Here is a 19,639-nt window from a genome sequence, read left to right on the forward strand (position 1 = left end):
TCTAATCTCTAATCTAACTTCAACCAAATTTCATTTAATGAGGAAAAGTCTAAAAACCACTGCTGTGGCCATCGCTCCTCTAAATAACAAACTTGACAGCAAAGACCAGTGATAGGAGCACCTCAAAGGAAAAAATACTATTAATCAAGCCAAGCATTGGAAACAAACAGTTTTAAGTGAGGCAACAAAGGGTTAAATTCCAGCTTTACTCATAGACGTAATTGTTTCCACATTAAAATGATTCATTAAAACAACAACAACAAGCAATATTGCTAACAACAAACCTCAGACCAGAGGAGGGTGAAAACAACTGTCAGGGACGACTCACAGCTCATTTGAATGTCGAATGTCACAAATGTAGGATGACATCAAGCGACCTACAAACTGAAAATGGCAGCCGGGGTGAAATGCAGGGGGCAGGTCTGGAGTTGCACAAACAAGAAAGGAGGAAAGAAGATCCAACCTAAGGTTTGCAAAAGACTGTAGGGGACTCGTTTACCCGGAAGGACCTAACCTGGTCGCGTAATTGTTAGGCAGAGAGGCCCGGAGAGGCCTACAAGCCACACAATCAGTACAGGGCTGCATGGATGTGCATCCACGGTCTCTGCAGTGTCAACAAACTTCTGGATAAAAATATAAAAATAAGGTACTTAAAAATATCATCATTAAGTTTGTAAATTCTGAACGTATTTTAATGACCAACAAATCACTCAGTTTGTTAACACAACAAAATAGGTATGCACACGGGTGTTCACTGCTCGTAGACTTAAATTACACCTTTCTTGGCTGCGTGCTGCACAACAACATTGAATATTTAGTATTTACTGCTGTTTACACTTAGCTAGATTAATGCGATGGCGTTGTGTTTAGTATGTTGCTTTGGGGTTTTTTTTGCTTGTTTTCTATTCTTCTTTTCTCAACAGGTGATCCAGGAGATTTTTTTTCTCCCCCCCTTTCTCACTGTCCCTCTCCCCTTCTGTTTTTCTTTTCCTTCCTCTTTCTTTCTCCCTTTCCTATCCCTCACTCATGTCTGTCCCGTCTGTAACATCTGAAAATAAAATATAATAAATAATAAAAACAAAGGTCGATCAAATGGACCAATACAGCAATGCCACGATGATCCATTTGGCAAAGTAAATCCATTGGGTATCCTTGTTGGTCTTCAGACAACAATTCTGATGGCTAAAGAACCAAATGGGACAGGCAAAAAGAAAAAAGAAAAAAAAAACACAACAAAATACACCTCTCAGCTTTTCATGTATTTTGAAGGTGTTTTTTTGGAGACCTGGAATGTAAATGTTCCTGTCTCTAAAGCACTTTGGGTATAATTATAAGCTGTAAATAAAATAGACAAGACAGTAAAGACAAAAAACTTTACGCTTCTTCTTTTCCAATAAAAATAATTTATTCAACACAAGTCAGTGGGCTACATACTAATGTATTGCCCACATTTTCATGCCTGTATCAAGCAACCTGATTCCTCTTTATGAAGAAAATGACACAATTTCAGAACCCTGTGTGGTTTTCATGCTTTGTAACAAACTGAAGTGCACATACAGGCCATCCATCCATCCATCTTCATCCGCTTTATCCGGGGCCGGCCGCGGGGGCAGCAGCCTAAGCAGAGAAGCCCAGACCTCCCTCTCCCCAGCCACCTCCTCCAGCTTAACCGGGAGAACACCAAGGCGTTCCCAGGCCAACCGAGAGATATAATCTAGCCCTGGCGGACTGATCCCCGGCTGCCAAGACACATACAGGCCACATCTTTAAATATAAGTAACCTTTGCATGATGACTCTTCCTGTGAGGTCATCACCGGCTACTGAAACAAAGTAGTCTTCAACTCACGTGTCCATTTAAAAACACAGGTAAGAGAGCGGTTTCACAGCCATGCTCGTCTGTGCGCCTCGGGCCTGCAACCCATCAGCGGACCTGCTGCCTCCGTCTGAGACAGATGGTCCATGTCACTTCACTCCCCCGTGGGCCACACCATGACTAGGAAGCGTTGATGAATTAAGAAATGCTTTGGAAAGACTTTCAGGAGACATTTATTACGACAAAGTGGCTTTTGGCTGAGAAACCTCCTCTACTTCGCCAGGACCTGTGAGAGTTATGAAGCGTAGCGGGCACAAGATGAGTTAATCACTTCTGCAAATGAGCACGGCGACTGAAAGCTTGGATTCATTTATCAAGCCCGCAGTGACCTGGCAAAGTCAGATAATATTTGACCCCGGCACAAGTGTTGTGCGATTATCTCAAAGACAAGAGTCTGTGTACGTAAATGAAGCAGTAACAAGAAACATCTATCTAGAAACTACTTAACAGGAGTTGGCATCTAAAGCGTTAGAGTGGATCCAACAGTCACACTTAGAGACGTTGATAAATTAGGCAGATGAAGATTTCTCTTTCCTCCTCCTCTCCTCCCAGGTTGAACTGACAGGGGAGAGTGTTGGGTTTCTAAAAACGCACGTCTAAAGCTCAGCTTTACTGCCAAAACTGTCAGCATTGTAACGCACTTAATTTATATTAAATTACCCTGAGCATAACTCCCAAACACCTAACAAAGCCCACACTTGTATTTGCCATCAGTGGTTTATTTAGAAATAATCTTTAGGATTTTTCCATCCCTTCCATCACTGTCAAACCTGCATGATATTCCGTGTCACTGTTAATTTTGCGCGCAGCCCTCTGCTGACACGGCTGAGGTCAACTAGATCAACAGCCTGTGGACACACAGCTGCCTGCAAATGGGCTCGAGAGAGGGGGAGAAGAGAAACGGCTCGAATCGATGGAGCTAATCACCCAGCTTTTAATTGTCGACCCGACAACAAGAGCGGGCTCTGTGATTTGTTATGCAGAAAATAACAACGTAAACCTTTTACCCACGAGAGGTACAAAGAAAAAGAGCCATAAACGTCCTGCTGAGGACGATTAACTTTGCAGGTATTTCCGCTGGTCAGTTTAAAAGTTTGCTTTTAAAGTTTGCTGTGAGGGATTCACCCTGAGATCACCATGAATGTAAAAATGTACTAACTGTGACCCACTGCAATAGAATTACCACCATCATCTATTTTTCCATAATAAGGGATGAAGTCAAACCACTTTTACCGACTCAGAAATATTGTTACCATGCCATACAATGCAACTACAGTTACCACAGTGTTGCATTTATTTTTACTATAGCTTGACTTGCATGCGAGCTCCAAAACTGTTTGGCTTTAAGTTTGACTAGGGAGTAAAAGTGAAGCTCCCAGCTGGGCCCCAGCATGCTGAAAGGTTGAAGATGAAATTCTGTATTATTAAAATAGTTTGTTGCTGTCTCTGTCTGCCAGTTTTTATATTTGGTCTTAATATTTTTATAAATTCACCCAATTCTTCCATCTTTTTCCACTTCAACTCAGGGTCAGCGTGGGGCTGGAGCCTATCTCAGCTATCACAGAGCAAGAGGCGCGGTACTCTCTGGACATGTCGTCGATCTGTTGCAGGGCTAACAAAGAGGGACAGACAACCACTCACACCTACAGCCACTTTGGAATCACCAGTTAAGCTAACATGGAAGTTCTGGACCGTGGGAGGAAGCCAGCCAGGTGGATTCAAACACAGGAACTTCTTGATGTGAGGTGTTGGTGCTAACCATTACAGCTATTGTGGCCCCCTCTCCAAAATCATGCTGTTCTCAGCAAAATAGAAGCAAATATAATTAAAGTAGACGTGCCTAACAGGCTATTTTAATACCTTAAGGCGAATATTACTTCCACAACATTCAAATTAAAAAAGCTTTACACGCCGATGAGCTGCGACTGTCCCATGAATTGCGTGGGAATTTCTCTATCCACGTTTCAGCAAAGTTTAAAACAGTTGAAAGGAGAAACCAGTAACCACCACCGGACGCAAAAATATCGTCAGCACTCACCCACCAACTTAAAGAAAATAGCATGGCATGCATAAAAGCACCAACCCTTCTATCTGCTGCGCTCACAGACATGTAAAAACATGCATAACCTCAACACATATCCATCTAAGTCGAAGGCCTACTTTCATGTTTTCTTCTGCAGTTAAGTGAGATAATTGGCCTTTAAATCACGCACTGCGGCCACATGAGACGCTCTAAGTTTGGTGTCTGATGTCAAACGCTGCAGATTTATATCCTTCCTCCCCATGCAGGTTTAATTTGTCAGTTCATCTCATGCCTATGTGGGAATCTACTCATGCATGACTATATTTTATAGACAAAAGGAGCCGAGGCTGACATCAGAGTGTCTGCACTGGCTCCATAGATATCAGCTGTGATCTACTTTATGTGGACTGGCTAAGAAATAACAAAAGGGAGGATAAAAAAAAAGAGGGGAGGTATGAAAAAAGATATAAAGAGCATAAAAATGGTTTATACTACTGATTATAAAATAAATGCATATACTTCATAAGGCTGTCTCTGATAATCTCATGTGTTTCTAATCTGCTTGGACTTCCTGTAACAAATTACTGAAAGAAAACAGGCCATTTATTGGAACTCGGGCTCCAGCAAGAGTCAGTTCTTCCATCAGCATCACCAGCACAACCTCCCAGATAAAATAACTCAATCCAAATAAAGATCTCTACCTCCCGGTTTCTGATTCCCCTCTTTGAGCACATTTACAGATCTACTCCAGCAAAGACTGCTGCTCGTAAAGCTCTGACCTTTTTAGATCCACGGGTGGAAGTAATTCGAGCAGCAACGTAATGAGCAAACGTCCAGTGTCTCCACAGTTTGACATTTTTAGGTAATTTTGCTTGTTTAAGAGTAGAAGTCAGTTGCTTTTCCTGGCACGGGTCCCCAAGAGCAATGAAATCATATGGGGCAACTGACCGTTAAAAGCACCACTGCTCACAAATGTTCTGCGTTACATCTGATAAACAAAGACCCAGCCTGAGAAACAGGACAGAGGACAGTAATGTAAACACGGCTTTATCTCCGAGTCCTCCTTCAGAGCCTCCCTGCTGGCACTGAGGATTATGTGTGAAATTACAAAAGTTCTGCGGGAATTTTTCCTATGAGAAGGACAGCAGCATTCAAGCTGCATGTCAGATAGATAAGCTTTAATGAGAAAAAAGTATTGCGTTACGAAACAGGATTTCTTAAACTGATGTGCGAGACACACAGAAAAAACATCCTGACGTTTTCCTTCACATGAAAACTTTGTTAATGTGTAACAGAAACAGGCCGGCTCACTGCTACAGCAGCAAAAATCATGAATTAAGTAAGCCACCATGTAAAATCAGCATCTCTGAAGGGCAGCAGGTATTCGGTAAAGCAGTGAAATCCAAATGATGAAGAGTGTGTGGATGTGTTTTCTCCGATTTTACCATTTTTGTTGTAAAGGTATTAAACCTGTTACATAATTGCTCCACTTCACTACTCCATCACTGTATAGTCTGCATTAAATCTCTCACACACATTTGAAATTACAGTTGGACTTGTGTACTGCTTTCTGCCTAACACATTATAAAACCTTCTTGGATAAGCCACGGTGGTAATTATGAATTTAAAAAATATCTGGACAGCAACCAGAATTTTTGTTTTTTTTCCCCCCCAACCAGGATATACTGCAATATTCAAATGATCCAAAAGCTAATACTTTCACAAGCCCTTTCCCCTCTCTTAGTTTGACTCTTGTTGAAAGCTGCAAGATGTCTTCATAATGAAAAAAAAGACACGACAGCGGGCACTATTCTCATCTGGAACAATGCCTGAAAGTGGCTGAAGAGGAAATGTGATTAAAACAATATATATATTTAAGGAAATGCTGATTTGGACCAAAACAACTGATAAAGAAAAAATGTTTTTGTGAATATTGCAGCTGATAAAAATAGTTTGAAGTCTAAACACTTCCATATTCAGATATACAGTACAAAAAAAGAGGTTTGTTTTTTAATCCCATTAGAGTCACTCCTGTATGTTCCTGTTTGAACTATAAGGATCTAAAAGAAAAAAATAGACAGTGATACCCTACGAGCGATGCAGTGTTTTAGGTACTTGGAAATAAACTTTGGTTTCAATAAAAGCCAGTTTTACCAGTAGACCCATGCTCCACAACTTCATGCACATCTGCATAATGACACGTTTGCTGTGTATGTCTGTGTGTTTAAGAGATGAAAGAAGACGTGAAAAAAAACGAAGACAAAAGCACCGAGAGTAAATAACATAGCTCTTAATTACCGCCTGCGTTTCTGCATGATGTCAATAGGCCTGTTGACAGCACACGGTGATCCCCATATGTTCCCACTCCGCACTGTGATACTCCGTTCCACAGAGTAAAAGAACCCACAGTTCGTTGGCACACTCATCTTTTCTTTAGCCTACTCTCTGTAACTCGTCCTCACCCTCCTCTTCTTAGCGACTCCGCTTGTCTCCCTCTCTTGGTTCTCCTCAGCTTGTGGCCGCTCTCATCTCTGTAAAGTCCGTCCCGCTTCCTCGTCTGTCTCGCTCGATCAGGCTGTCCAGCTCTCCACGGCTTCCCGGGAGGTGGCATTACCTCTGGCAGGAGTGGACACCAGCACTATGACCAGCGGCTCCAGAGGAGTGCCAGGATGAATGGCACGATGGAATCTGCCGCCCCGGGCGAAGCTGTCGCTCCTGTATTCTGGTGAAGATTTGCTTTCTCTGGGATGATACGTATAAATTTTTGAATGTAATCTGTCCTGATCACCTGAATTCCTCCAGGCTGCACTCTCCCAGCTGCACGTCTGTCTGCCTTGCAGGCTGTAGAAAAAGCTTTTCATCACTCTCAGCAGAGCTCCATTAATCGGTCCCCCATGTACATCTTGTCTTTGCTCTGGGTCTAAATGTAACGCCACACTGTTGCCCTCTTCCCCCTCTCCCTTTCTGTCTGTCTGCTCTCTCTCTCACACACTCGTCTTCTGTTTCTCTCCCTGTGCTTCCTCCTACCCCCTTTGGCTGCTACACCTTTAATCACCGAACAAACAGACTTATTTCCTTTCCCTGGACAAACTTGCTCTCCTGCTCCAGTCTGTCACAGTAGTCCTGTCATCTGCGTGTGTGTGTGTGTGTGTACTTTTTGTTCAGACGTGCCACAGAATGTGCACAGAGCTGTACAAGCTGGTTGTGTAAATGTGTGTGTTGGTGAGCGTGTGCACTGCTGAACAAGTGTGTATGCAGGCATGTGACTCAACAAGTGTCTCTAGGTGTGTGTGTGTGTGTGTGTGTGTGTGTGTGCATGCGTGCCTGCGTGTGTGTGTATGCATTAGACTTAAAGGGGAGCAAGTTTCAGAGTGAGGTCAGAGCTGAGAAAAGGGGCGGGAGAAGAGCCAGCACAGTCCCTGCCTTCCCTAAATGTTATAGACATTTTAACCCCTTCCTGCTCTCTCTCTTACACAATCTTAATACCACTGCAGGATCGCACTCTCTCGTTGGGCACAGTGTGTGTGTGTGTGTGTGTGTGTGTGTGTGTGTGTGTGTGTGTGTGTGTGTGTGTGTGTGTGTGTTGGGGAGGCCATGTATGTGTTAGGTAAAGAGATTGATGGCAGGATGAGTGTGATACGGTATTACAATAAGTAGCTCTTGGGACACGGACTGCTGAGAACGAAGAACACACACACAAGCACACACACACACACACACACAATATGTACTCATGCACAGGCTTAGGCACACGCAAGGTCACCCATGACCTAAACAGATTGTGTATTTGAAGAGCATAAATGTGAAAAGTAAATATGAAACCTTAGCTTAGGTTAACTTTCTGTCTCCAAACGAAATCTTTCATAGAAGAATATTTAACAAGAAATCGGCAAAATGAGACACGAGGCAGCTATTTTACAGACAGAGACAGATTAAATGTGGTTGTTTTTCACTGAGGACAAACAGCTTTGTAAAATTTTTAATAATTTGATAATTCCTTGTTACAATTTAGAGAGCATTTGGTACTGAATATCAGTTTTAATTGTAATAGTATCCACTGACCAGGTGCTAAAGCTGGACTATAGGACATTGCAGCCTAAAGATATGAACTGTGGTGTTTTTTAATAAGTATATATTTTTTTAAACTAACTAAAACTGCAAGCAAAGAAGTAGAAGCAATTCATGGACAACATGTGTATCTGCTCTGCCTAACAGATACAAGATATTTAGGACCAATACAGATATTTGGTGATTTAAATATCTGATATTTCAATATATCCGCTGATATTTTCTGTTTTTTCAGACATAAAAAACAAAAGCAGAGTTGTTTTGTGTACTTTTTCATTTACTCATTTATGTTCTGCCGACTCTGCTTGGATCAGCAGGTTGGTGCCAACACGGAATTTTGCAGAGTGCCCTCTGGTGGACAAACTAGAGAATATGAACACTCGTAAGATGTTATCGTCATACCATAAATCATTACATTTGCATTTATGAGCCATAATAAATAAAAAATAGATAAACAAATAGAGAATATTTGCTGATAACGTCGTTCCGCTGATAAATCGATCAGCCTCTAATCTGCTCTGGCACAAACTGCAGTTCTTAGCATATCCATGTTATTTGTAAACCAAGGAGCTCATCATTAACTATATGCTTGTAGTATTAATACTATTAAACTGTACTGTTTGCAGCACTCATGTGAAAAATGAAGTCTTCACAGGAATCTATGCACTCCTCTTAAAAACTTTGTACACCCCATGATTCAGCATCACATTTATCTGCAATAATTTGAGGTAACTGCTTTCTATATGACTTCATCAAATTCCTCCACACCAACAATTTGACCCACTTTTCTTTGCTGTTTCAGTTCAAGGAGGTTTGCACAACTCACTTAAGATCCCACCACAGCATTTTAATCCAGTTGAGGTCCACCTCAACTCTTTTCTCTTTAAATCATTCTGTTGTAGATTTACCACTTGTGCCCTGGATTATTGTCCTGTTGTGGAACCCAATTCAGCTAAGCTTGAGCTCACAGAGAGATGGCATCACATTTGAGTCTAGAATACTTATATCGAGGAATTCATGGTTGCCTCAGTGATTGCAAAGTGCCCAGGTCTGCAAAATGAGCCCAAATCATCACCCCTCCCTTTTCACAATGCTGCACACCATGTATATGCTTGTTGCATACGCACCTGTGTAACATTTCCCCACTGTGTAGCCCCCAGCCTTAGAAGAGGTTAGTTTACACTATTGGTCACTTGCTCATTCTGTTTATGAAATTTTAAAGTTGAATAACCACGGTCGGTGTTGCACGAGACAGCACTGCATTGTTACGTTCAATGAAAGCACGTAAGCTAAATGACCAAAAGAAGCTATTTTAAGATTAGGATGAATTCATGTTAATGAAATTATGTCAATCTTTTTTTTTTGTCAATATTTAAATTTAAAACAAGCCAACGGGAGCTATTAAAAAGTGTGATAACAGACATTGCTGATAACATCTTCAAGCTACTTGAATCTTTGCAAAACCACCTGCTGCTAGCTAGAAATCAGAAATGTGTTTGTGTGCCTATAACTTTGTTGTTTAAAACGCAAGAATCGTGAGCAAAAAAAACTCATAGCTACAACCAGGACGAGCGAAAAGCCCAGCAGACATAGAATGACCCGAGGAATGACGACTTACTGTCAAGCTACACAAAACACATGCCCATAAATGGCGTTGTGCTTCATTCTGCGCTATGATATGCTTCAATTAAATTGGCAAATCAATCAATAGCATCACTTCATCATCATGGAATTCACAACCGTTAGCACGGAGACAATAGGTGAGAATGGAAAAGAAAATGCAAGGAAATAAAAGTATCACAATATAGACTCAATAGTTTCCTTTAATATGAACCAGGCTCCTTTCAGAGGCCAGAGGGTTTAAAACACATCACAGGACCACTGCTCTGCTACATACATATGAAAATCTTATTACCCTAAATGAAGAAAGGTCGTTTCATTTTTTTTTTTTTCATACGCCTTGGTTTTATATTACAACTTTATATTTCCATTGGTTGAGACACACACACAGCACAGACAAATTACAACTGCAGTGTTTGCTCATGCAGTCAAAGTATTTGATATGACCCTTTACTATAATACAAAGGTTCTGTGTCTGCGGTAGTCAAGAAAAACTTCCATTTAAGGAAATCTGAAGAGGTGCACACAAAAAGGACCAATCGTAACCACAATCTGAACAGACATACAATACTGCTTTGCATTACAGCTGCGGCGAGACTGAACTAGGAACGGTCACAGCTTATAAATCCAATCACACCGACTACGGTGAATTCAAATTTAGCCGTGAGCAGGAACGACTGTGGAAGAGTATTAGAATCAGATCCATCATTATTTGATGAAGGAGTCACCAAATCTAAGTCTAGTTTCCTGCTTGTATTCACAAATATCCTTTGTGAATTTATACATTACAAATATTGTACTAGCGTCCAAGCCAGGCTTATGAAAGGGAAGACTCGATCCCCTGTGGGATGAACAGTGTCCTGATGCAAGCGGGATGAGACTGTGCTATGAATTAAACTTTACAGGCTCTGCACTTTCTGACACGTTTTCATGACAGGAAAATTGTTTTCATGTGCAGTTAGAAGAATTGAAAGTGCTTATACAACACGGTGCAAGAGCATTGTTCTTTGTAATCTAGAGTGGACATGAATACACAGACACACACACACACTTGCTGGTTGGCAGCATACCAGAGGATTTCAGAGTGTTTCATGAATCTGCGTCACTGGTGGTGGAAGAGACTTGATGTCTGAAGAAAGACAGACATTAAATGTTTGGTTCTGCTCAGTGTCTTCACTTCCCCACTTAAGAGAGTCGAGCTCCGAAGCGCTTGGATGCCAAGGCCGAATCGATGTTACAAGGTCACTTTTGGAACTCACAAAATGGTAGATTCTGGCTGAACTTTCAGTGGTGGATTTAATAGTCCACTATTTGCAAAGCAAGCCTCGTGACATCATGTGTTGGACGCACGAACGAATGGTTAACATTCTTGAATAACGAGCTGTTTTGAAGTCATCGAGGAGTACTGTGTGTCAAAGTAGCCGACTGTCAGCGAACACACCGTCTCTGATTTGTAAAAGTAGCTAAAACTAACCAGATGTTTAAATGAATGCAAAAAAAACCCAAAATATTTATTTTAAAAAAATGCAAAAAAGGACATATTTAAATTGCAGAATATGTAGGACACAGTTCTCCAAAAGATGTACATTTTATTTGCCTTTGTCATCCAGAGATGACAAATCTACACACCTGCATAACATCTAGTCCTAGATAGAAGCTTCAATCAAGTGAAAAATGACCTTCAAATTGAATATGTGGGTATGTGTGGAAGCCACACTGCTTCCAAAAAAAGAGTTAAAAGCAATTAAGTAATGCCCTCTCATTGCTCAATGCTTATCATGATCTCATTCCAACAAAATTAAAACAGATGGTTGCAAACAGTTTGTTCTTCTATATCTTGCGCTGTAGAAGCAAGGAAATGCTCTGTAAGTAAACTGCACTGATCGCATCACACAGATGTTAGACGTCACATGCTGTCCTCCTAAATTTGCCGGTGCAGAACATCTGGGTGTGAACACACCTTCACACCCAGACTTCATGTCAAATCAAGTGGAAATGTTCTAAATTAAGCTTTTATACACTTTTTTTTGTCGTAAATTAAATGTGTTGACTGAGATTGGCACAGCAAAGTTTAGCAGTGTTATTAAAGCAGCTGCACACAAACATACACACACGGCATGTAACAGGATCACCAGGAAGGAATATTCACAAAACTAACTGCTTCCTTTAAAGGAATTACATGCTGCTGAATACGTATCAATTACACATCTTCACAGCTACCTGAACTGCAAAACTGACACCACCCCCTCCTCACAAAAAACACAAAACCCCTCCCAAAAAACAGGCAGTTCAACTTATTTCTTCACAGGCTAAATGTCATCAAAAATATTGAGCATGTAACAAAGAAGCAGCACCAGGTGTCAGGCTTTGGCTGTTGCTTGTGGCCTATATTTAACTTTCGGCGTCTCTGTGATGTCAACGTCATGCTACACCGTGTACTGTAGTAAAGGCTAGTGTGTCACCTCATGATTCATTAGGCTGCCATCTGCTAGCACGACGGCTTGCTTTTGAGGCTCATTTTATTTGAGGATTGGGTGGATGACAAACTTGCGCAAACAAAGACACGCACACATATGAAAAACCCACAAATGCATACACACAAAACTCACATTAATAAGCACATGGGCTTGTGTGCACACTCAGGTGAATACTGCTTTACCAAGGATGTGATTATGGAATAAAAAAAATTAGGAAAATGTATGAAAAAAAGAATCTTATTTCTGCCAAAAAACAAATAAATAAATAAGAAAAAAGGGACTTTGCATACGCCCTAAGAGAGGGATGGCAAACTTAAGCCCTGGGGATTAAAATTGGCCTATTAAAGACTCAAATCTGGCACACTCCATGGCTTTAGGAAATGTAAACGAGGGCTTAAACATGTGGACTTTTACTGTATTTTCACACGTTTTATAGCATTTTCTGCTGATACAGACCTTTTCTTAGTTTTCTAATTACAAGTCAGTCAACCAATGAGTTACCAGAACTCTCTCCTGTAACTTTACATATGTATTTCCTACAGTTACATATCTATTTCCTACAGTTTAAGTCCAAACAGTCGTGCTGACACATTTCTTTCATTTCCTACAGCAGCATTTATATGTGACGTGGAAAGGCTGAAACATATTGTTGGAAATGCACTTCTTTTTCTTAATAATAATAACATCACATTTCAAGGGTTAAATGTGTAGCTAAACTTCTTTGAACAGACAGAAAGGATAGTGTCATCGCTCTGGCCGACTATGTGACCCTCGTATATTCAATAAATACGTCCATGTTTGTAGTGGGTACAATTGTTGCAGTAAGGTTTGTGAAAAAACTAGTTATACATACAGTAAATTAATACCTCACTGAACAATAAATGTACTTTTTTTAGAAACTAAAAATGCAGCCGATCATCCTGTAACTACACTGTTAGAGTTGACCTTTGTTTGGAAAGCAGCCATTTAGTAAAAAGTGAAGTGTGAGGATCAGTTTTGTTTTTTTTGTCTGGCAGTGTTTTAGACTCTTAAAACCTTCAAACTGAATAAGAATAAAAGCGATGGCCCTCGATGTGTAACGACTCATCTAGAGATTCAGAAATAAAAGTAGTCAAATTAGTAAAATTGTGAATTTGAAAGACAAAAAGCTTGTCACACAGAGCAATGCGTAATCTAATGTAGTGAATACAGCATCACTACACAATCACAACATGGAGTCTGTTTAGTGGAACTAAAAAAGCCTATAAACACAGTTATAATGCATCAAATGCACACAGCTCCCAGTCGTTCACTGAACTCTCGCTCGTTCTGCAGCACGTCTCGGTATAACTTAGTCGGTTTCCCCCTCTAGTGGTAGCAAACCATTCGGCCTGGTATTGTCGACACACAGATTGTGTTGGGAAAAAAAGTTTGTGGGGTTTTTTAAGAAATGCCAATATTCATCAGTAATTATCTAAACTTTCTCTTGGAAAACAATCATGTAAGTTGTTTTATATATTTATTTATTTATTGGGTTTTTTTTGTTTGCCGAATGATCCTCTCTGAAGTTTGGATAAAAGAAAGGCCTGTTACGTCCTCTCGCACTCTGAATACAGTAGAGCAGCTGGTGCTGAGTTTCGGCAGCGTTAGTGCTGTCCCAGGCCGCTGCTCGGGAATCGATGAGGCTCTGGAGGCGATTGGGGAAATCAGTCATGCTGAAAATATGGAGTACAGCAGTGACGCACAGAGCAGCTTCACACAGGCCCTATTGACTAATCTGGGCGTGTGTTTGTTGTGGAGGGGGGACGAGCAGCTATATTGGGACCTCTGACATTGACACTGTTAACCTTTGGTTGAGTGACCTTACATGGCACTTTTTGTTTTCCTTTTTATTCTTTCCAACATTTCTAAGCATGTCTACAGAGTATCGTTATATTGTGTTTTCAGCCTGGGAGCCTGCTGTCTCTCTTAGTCTACTACTGCACTCGTTATCTGTGCTAAAAGCCGCCCTATCTCCACCCAAGCACCCTATCGCTCCTTCACCACCCTCTCTTCTGTGCCTTCCCCCCATTTCTTTAGATTATTTCTTTTTCCACTCGGTCAGCCATTGCTGCTGTATCTCTTACTTTCACCTCACCATGTCTCTCCCCATCACTCCCTGCTTCACATTAATGGCGTCTCCTCAAACTATCTGCTCATGATACCGTCTGAGAGCTCTCGTCTCCGGCTATGTTCGCTTAATGCAGCGACATGATGAGGGTTTTTTTATGCAACACACGACCAGAGAAGCCATAAAAATGTGTTGTGTGTTGTGGAGAAAGTTATAAGGAGTGAAGTGGAGGGGGGGAAGATGAATAGTGTCCTGGTACTGTCAGTACAAAAGACGATGAGAGTGTCATTATTGTGATGGTCACATTTGGATAACACAGACTCCTTTGTCTGTGTTTGTGTGTGTGTGTGCGTGTGTGTGTGTGTGTGTGTGTGTGTGTGTGTGTGTGTGTGTGTGTGTGTGTGCGTGCGTGTGTGTGTGGGGCAAGAGGGCAGAGATATTATTTTTCCTAAAGATTTCAAATATCTATCTAAATTAATTTCAGAACTATTACTCCTGTCGCAATGGCTTCTTCTCATTATCGCACAATAAATAAACTTGTCGCCGTCTTTACTTGTGCTTAAAAAGAGAAACTTCCTAAATGCTTTCAGGGTTTCTTTTTTTTTTTCAATCAGAAAGTTCAATGTACAAATCAGGTAATAAGAGAATAGAGGCTTGTTCTGTTCCCTTCTGTGCTTCTGTATTTCTGGCTGTGGTCTTAAATCTCCTGCTTTGATCTCCTCATATGATCCAAACAGGCTCACAGCTGGAGGAGTTTGGATGACACTCGGGAGGCACATGCCTTATGCCCAGAGTTCAGAAAAGTTTGCTGCAATGCATACTGCACTGTAAAAAAAAAAGAAAAGAATCCACAACAGCTCCAAAATGGGTGTTTTTAGTAAGAAGATTAACCCTCCCCACTACATCTGGAGTCATTTAGGTCCCCAGGTTCCCCACGGTGTGCATCAAAGTTCTTATTTTAACAATTTAAAATCTCTGTTTTGTTTTCTTTTGTTTTTTATGTCTGTAAATTGAAACAAAGTGTCCTCCGTGGTCTTTTTCACAGATTTAGTAGATCAGACATTTTTCCTGATTACGCACATCTCCAATTACGCCGGGTGTTCACGTCATCAGTCTCCCCAGTAAGTTATCACGATTGTACTGTAAGATTTGACAGATTATTTAAAGGACTACATAAAAACACAGATGTTGTCTCCCACATCTGCCACTCGTATGGACATTGCTCTTATAAAACATAAAAGTCCTGCACCACATGATGATGATACCGTGCCTAACGCAGACAGCACAGCTTGGCTTGAGTCCCACGACAAAGAGAGACGTCAGAGAACATAGACATTGATCCAGCATGCCACCCAAGGCCTGCACCCCAACAGCAACAGCCCCTGGCTCTGGCACACACACAACCACTTGCGTTAGTTTTAACGGGCATTAGACTGGATTTAAGTTAATCCAGAGTTTTAAACAGCACACAGGTGCAGATTCAGCATTACATGCACTGAGTCAAATACATTTTACCTTAAAGCATGAACTATGGCAACTACTGGAAAAAATACACAACAAAGAATGAGCAGATGATCAAATCGATATGATGCGATGACAGAGACGAGGTGTCTAATTGTTTCCCATCAGCTTGTGTTTTATATTTATATACAGCCAGAAACAGAAACAAGCCAGCTTCCAATATTTCCTGAATGTCTGCAAACTCGTGTTGCCTACACTGCCCATCACTAAAGATCATCGCAATCACAGTACCCCTGACGCACAACTGGATACATACCCAATGCATGAGTGCCTGCGGGTGGAGAAGTTGCTGTGCATCTTCCTTGAAAAGCGAGAATCCTTATTCATCATTTTATTGGCGGGTTGAAAAAAAAGTTTGCCTGAGTTTAGAGAATCGTCAAAGCACCAGCTTCTGCGTCAATAAAGAAAAATAACTTCTGCCGTTCGAGCAAAGCCCCCATACTGTCTGGAATCAGAAAGAGAGTCTGCACAAATTCCTTTATGTCGACTGCCGTCACAAGTTATGGCATCACGAGGCAGGTTCCCTTGACGGGACGGAGCAGGAAAAACAGATCCAAGAAGGACGAATGCAAAACAACTGCAACATGCAAAACAGCAAAACTCATCAGCTGCACCTGACAGGAGCAAGAATGGGAGTGAGAGCAACAATAAGCCAGGCCTGTTGAGTCTGCGTTTATCACATAAAACCTAATTGTTAGAAATGATTCACTTCCACCTCAGTGCAAAATCCATGAACCAAAGTGCATAAGAAAGAAAAAACTGACTGGCTGTTCTGGTTTGGGTCCCAGCTGTACGGATATGTCCATTTGTTTGGAAGGAAAATCAGAAAGGTTCAACTCAGAGTGTGTGCACGTGAACAGCCTAAAAAGGCAAAGAGTCTTGGCTGTTAAAGACCTATCGCACAGCGAGTTAGCATATCGCCTCACTGTATGTGAAAGTATGGGGCCGAAACAAATCTAATGAAACTGAGGATGGTGTCAGCTGTCAGTGCTCATCTGGGACTAATTCCTCACTGGTTCTCCTTTCGGCTCACCACAGATGTGTCAAGATAAACGCTTCTCTTGTATTTTTTTCTCTCTCTCTTTCATACTCCTAAATAGGAAACACCAAGCTTGAATTCGTCCAAGTGAGCTTCTAACTGTCAAAGCCGAATTCCTCACCAACAACCTCCAGGTATTCTTTATCTTTAAAAGTCAGGTCCGACAACCTCAACACAGTTTTGCCTCTGTGAAAGTGGACTACCAACAGAATGAGTAGAGTTATTCTGAGCAGGAGGAAGAAAGAAAAAAGCTGGAAAGAGTGTTATAATCCCATCAGATGCTCCCTGGAGTGGGCTGTCCCATGTAGTCCCAGTCAGCGGGCCATAACAGACTTCTGCTCTCTCTTCTCTTCTCTCCTGAGAGTGGTGGGACCAAACCGGGGCTTAAAACAACAAACAACAACACTGTCTCCACTGAGAGAGGGAGAGAGAGGGAGAGAGGGAGGGAGAGAGAGAGAGGTGGGTAGGGTGCTGTGTGGTAAAGAGGGAGAGAGTGAGTGAGAGCAACTTGCACAAAGAGAGAGGGTGTGGACAATGATGGTCACTGCCTGTGAAAGTGGACTAATATTAAAGGTACTTTGTGTTAAAAATTTATTTTTTTTATGTTTTAAAGTGAAAAAGAAGAATTTTAAGAGTGCATCATTTTTCTTTTGGTGAAAAAAAAAACAACAACTAAAAATTGGGTTTCCTTTTCCAATATTGAGCTTTTATGATTTTAAAATCATAAATATAAGTCCATCTTTTTTTATTTATTTCATTTTATTTATTTATTTTTTTTTGGGGGGGGGGGGGGGGTACAGTGAAACATGTAATTGTGGAAATATTTCAGAGAAGTTTTCTAGTAAAAGAGGAAATATTTCCTAATGAGAAGGAAAACAGTTTTGGGGTCATTACTCCAATAACTAATTAATTAAGAAGCGACTTGGAAGTGAAGAATTCTCAGAAACAAAGAAACAATCAAAATGCAAAACTTAAACAACTACAGGCTGCTAAACCTTCTGCTGGAACATCGATAAACTTAAGACTGTTTGTAATCCATCCATTACTCTTAATACTTATCAGTCCAAGACTGAAAGGAAAGAAAGAAAAGAAAATTTCTCTGATCCAGTAACAACATTTCTCAACAGCATCAGGCTAGAAAAACATTTTTCATCTCATTTCCCCCCTAAAAATATTTGAGTCCCCACAGAGTCGAACTCCAGCAAAGGAAATGTCTCTTTCCCCGACTCAGATCCATCAGAGAAACACAAATGCATCCTCCGGAGAGGCTCTCTGCCCGCATCTCACAACTTAATGTCCTCTAGTGGAAGAGAAGGGGAAATGCATGTTGAGGATCCTCAGCGTCGCCACACGTTTTTCTTCTGCTATTTTAACATACACCTCTGTCGAGGCTGCGAGCGCAGCTCACTGGGTTGAGCAGATGACCCATATGCAGAAGCTCAAGGTTTAAATAAACAATGTACCCATGTTTTAATGGAAGTAGTGACCCAGGATTATTACTTCAGTGGCTCAAATTGAAAGAAATAAGTCAGGATCATCACCTATAAATGGGGGACAAATGAAAATGTGTATTCTGAGAGGAGTAATCTCTTCCATGATGAAAGTGCTCTCATCTGCAGGGCTTGAGGGATCCCTGAACGGTTTATTGAGCATGAAAACAATCACATCCTTTTCCCTTCACACCGGATCTGTGCAGTTTAGCACCTGTGGGAAAGTTCAAAGCTTTCCAGTATTATCATCAAAACAAAGCACCGAAGGAGGGATCAGTTCCAGAGACTTGAACAGTGCTCTTGCAGATCATGGTGGCACAACACCTTGCTAGGATTTAGTTTGTTGGTTTTTTTCCCCTTTAATTTGTCACCTGTCTACACAGCCACTTCTCTAAAAAGAAATACAGTCGACGATCTGCAAACTGAAACCACTTTAGTTGCAAGTGATAACGCTGCTTTATTTATTTTAAAAACTCCTGCTCGAGAAATGAATACATCCAATAAATAAAGCAACAATTTGCGTGTTTTCTGGACAGTTTTTATTTCCATTAATATAACGTGACTGAAACACTGAATGGAAAAAAAAAACCTGTCATCACAGAGCTGGCTTGAAAAAAAAGTTTATTGAATGTTTAAAAGTTTTTCATGGAAAAAAATCCTTTTGACTCGGTGTCTCTGAAGGGGAAAAAGAGACTTCATCAACTTAGACACAAAGTGAAAATAAATTTGCGCGCACGTTCTATATTTGAGCGGCCTGCGACATTAATTTTCCGCCGGACCCCCAGTTTGTTTAATTCTTCCTGCTTGCCAGTCATCCTGCAATAACTCATGTCCATCCATTTATTTGAGCTGTGACACTGCAGGCGGAAACTTCCTCAATGGCCTGGCCTCAGAGCTGTGTAAAACAAAGCCTGACATGTTGAGTATCTGCGCTGCCCTCCAGATATCTGACAATCAAGACTGAGCCTTGAAGTCCACTTGACTTCTTTTCCTCTAATATTTAGATTTTTAACAGACACCCCGAGCTCAATTAAACAGTTTACAATAAACTCTGAAATAGAAACATATCCACCAATGTCAAATACACCACCGTTTAAATGCTGCATGTTTAGATTTCCTACGGGGGACCCAGCTCTCGTAGGAATGCTCCTGCCAATAAAAGTAAGGCAGGAATTTACAGCACCAGCTAGAGTTTCTCTCGAGCTTTTAATCTGATTTCACTGAGGTGGATGTGCCTGACATCAGTGCAACAAGCTGGAGACACCGTGCAACAGCGCCGATTTGCATGGTGCCTACATCTGAGTGTTTATATGGTCAGAGTACACACTGGAGACATTTGCTTTTTAAAGTGCTTTACAATTTTCCACAACAGGCTCTTCTTTTGAGGACACCAACAGGTGTGAGGGAAGAGAAATACACAGTCCCGCCTGAGTCCTGT

At 41.2% G+C, this 19,639-nt stretch overlaps 1 protein-coding gene across 4 annotated transcripts in view; it reads right to left on the minus strand.

Moving 5' to 3' along the window:
- The window catches only part of pde4ca (phosphodiesterase 4C, cAMP-specific a), a 51,943-nt gene that overhangs the window by 20,454 nt on the left and 11,850 nt on the right, over positions 1 to 19,639 (minus strand). The window contains exon 1 of one of the 4 annotated variants that reach the window (XM_085438607.1): positions 15,929 to 17,040. The exons of 1 other annotated variant lie outside the window; for it this stretch is intronic. In XM_085438607.1, the coding sequence (XP_085294733.1) occupies positions 15,929 to 16,002 (74 nt within the window). In that variant the 5' untranslated portion in view covers positions 16,003 to 17,040. Of the gene's footprint in view, positions 1 to 6,195; positions 7,033 to 15,928; positions 17,041 to 19,639 lie in introns of those variants that run through there. 2 more of the 4 variants (XM_085438605.1, XM_085438606.1) reach the window with 2 other exon arrangements.

Source organism: Copadichromis virginalis, linkage group LG18, assembly GCF_057382275.1.
Source record: "Copadichromis virginalis isolate Kocher_CV1m ecotype Utaka linkage group LG18, C_Virginalis_male_GT1.1, whole genome shotgun sequence".
NCBI lineage: Eukaryota > Metazoa > Chordata > Actinopteri > Cichliformes > Cichlidae > Copadichromis > Copadichromis virginalis.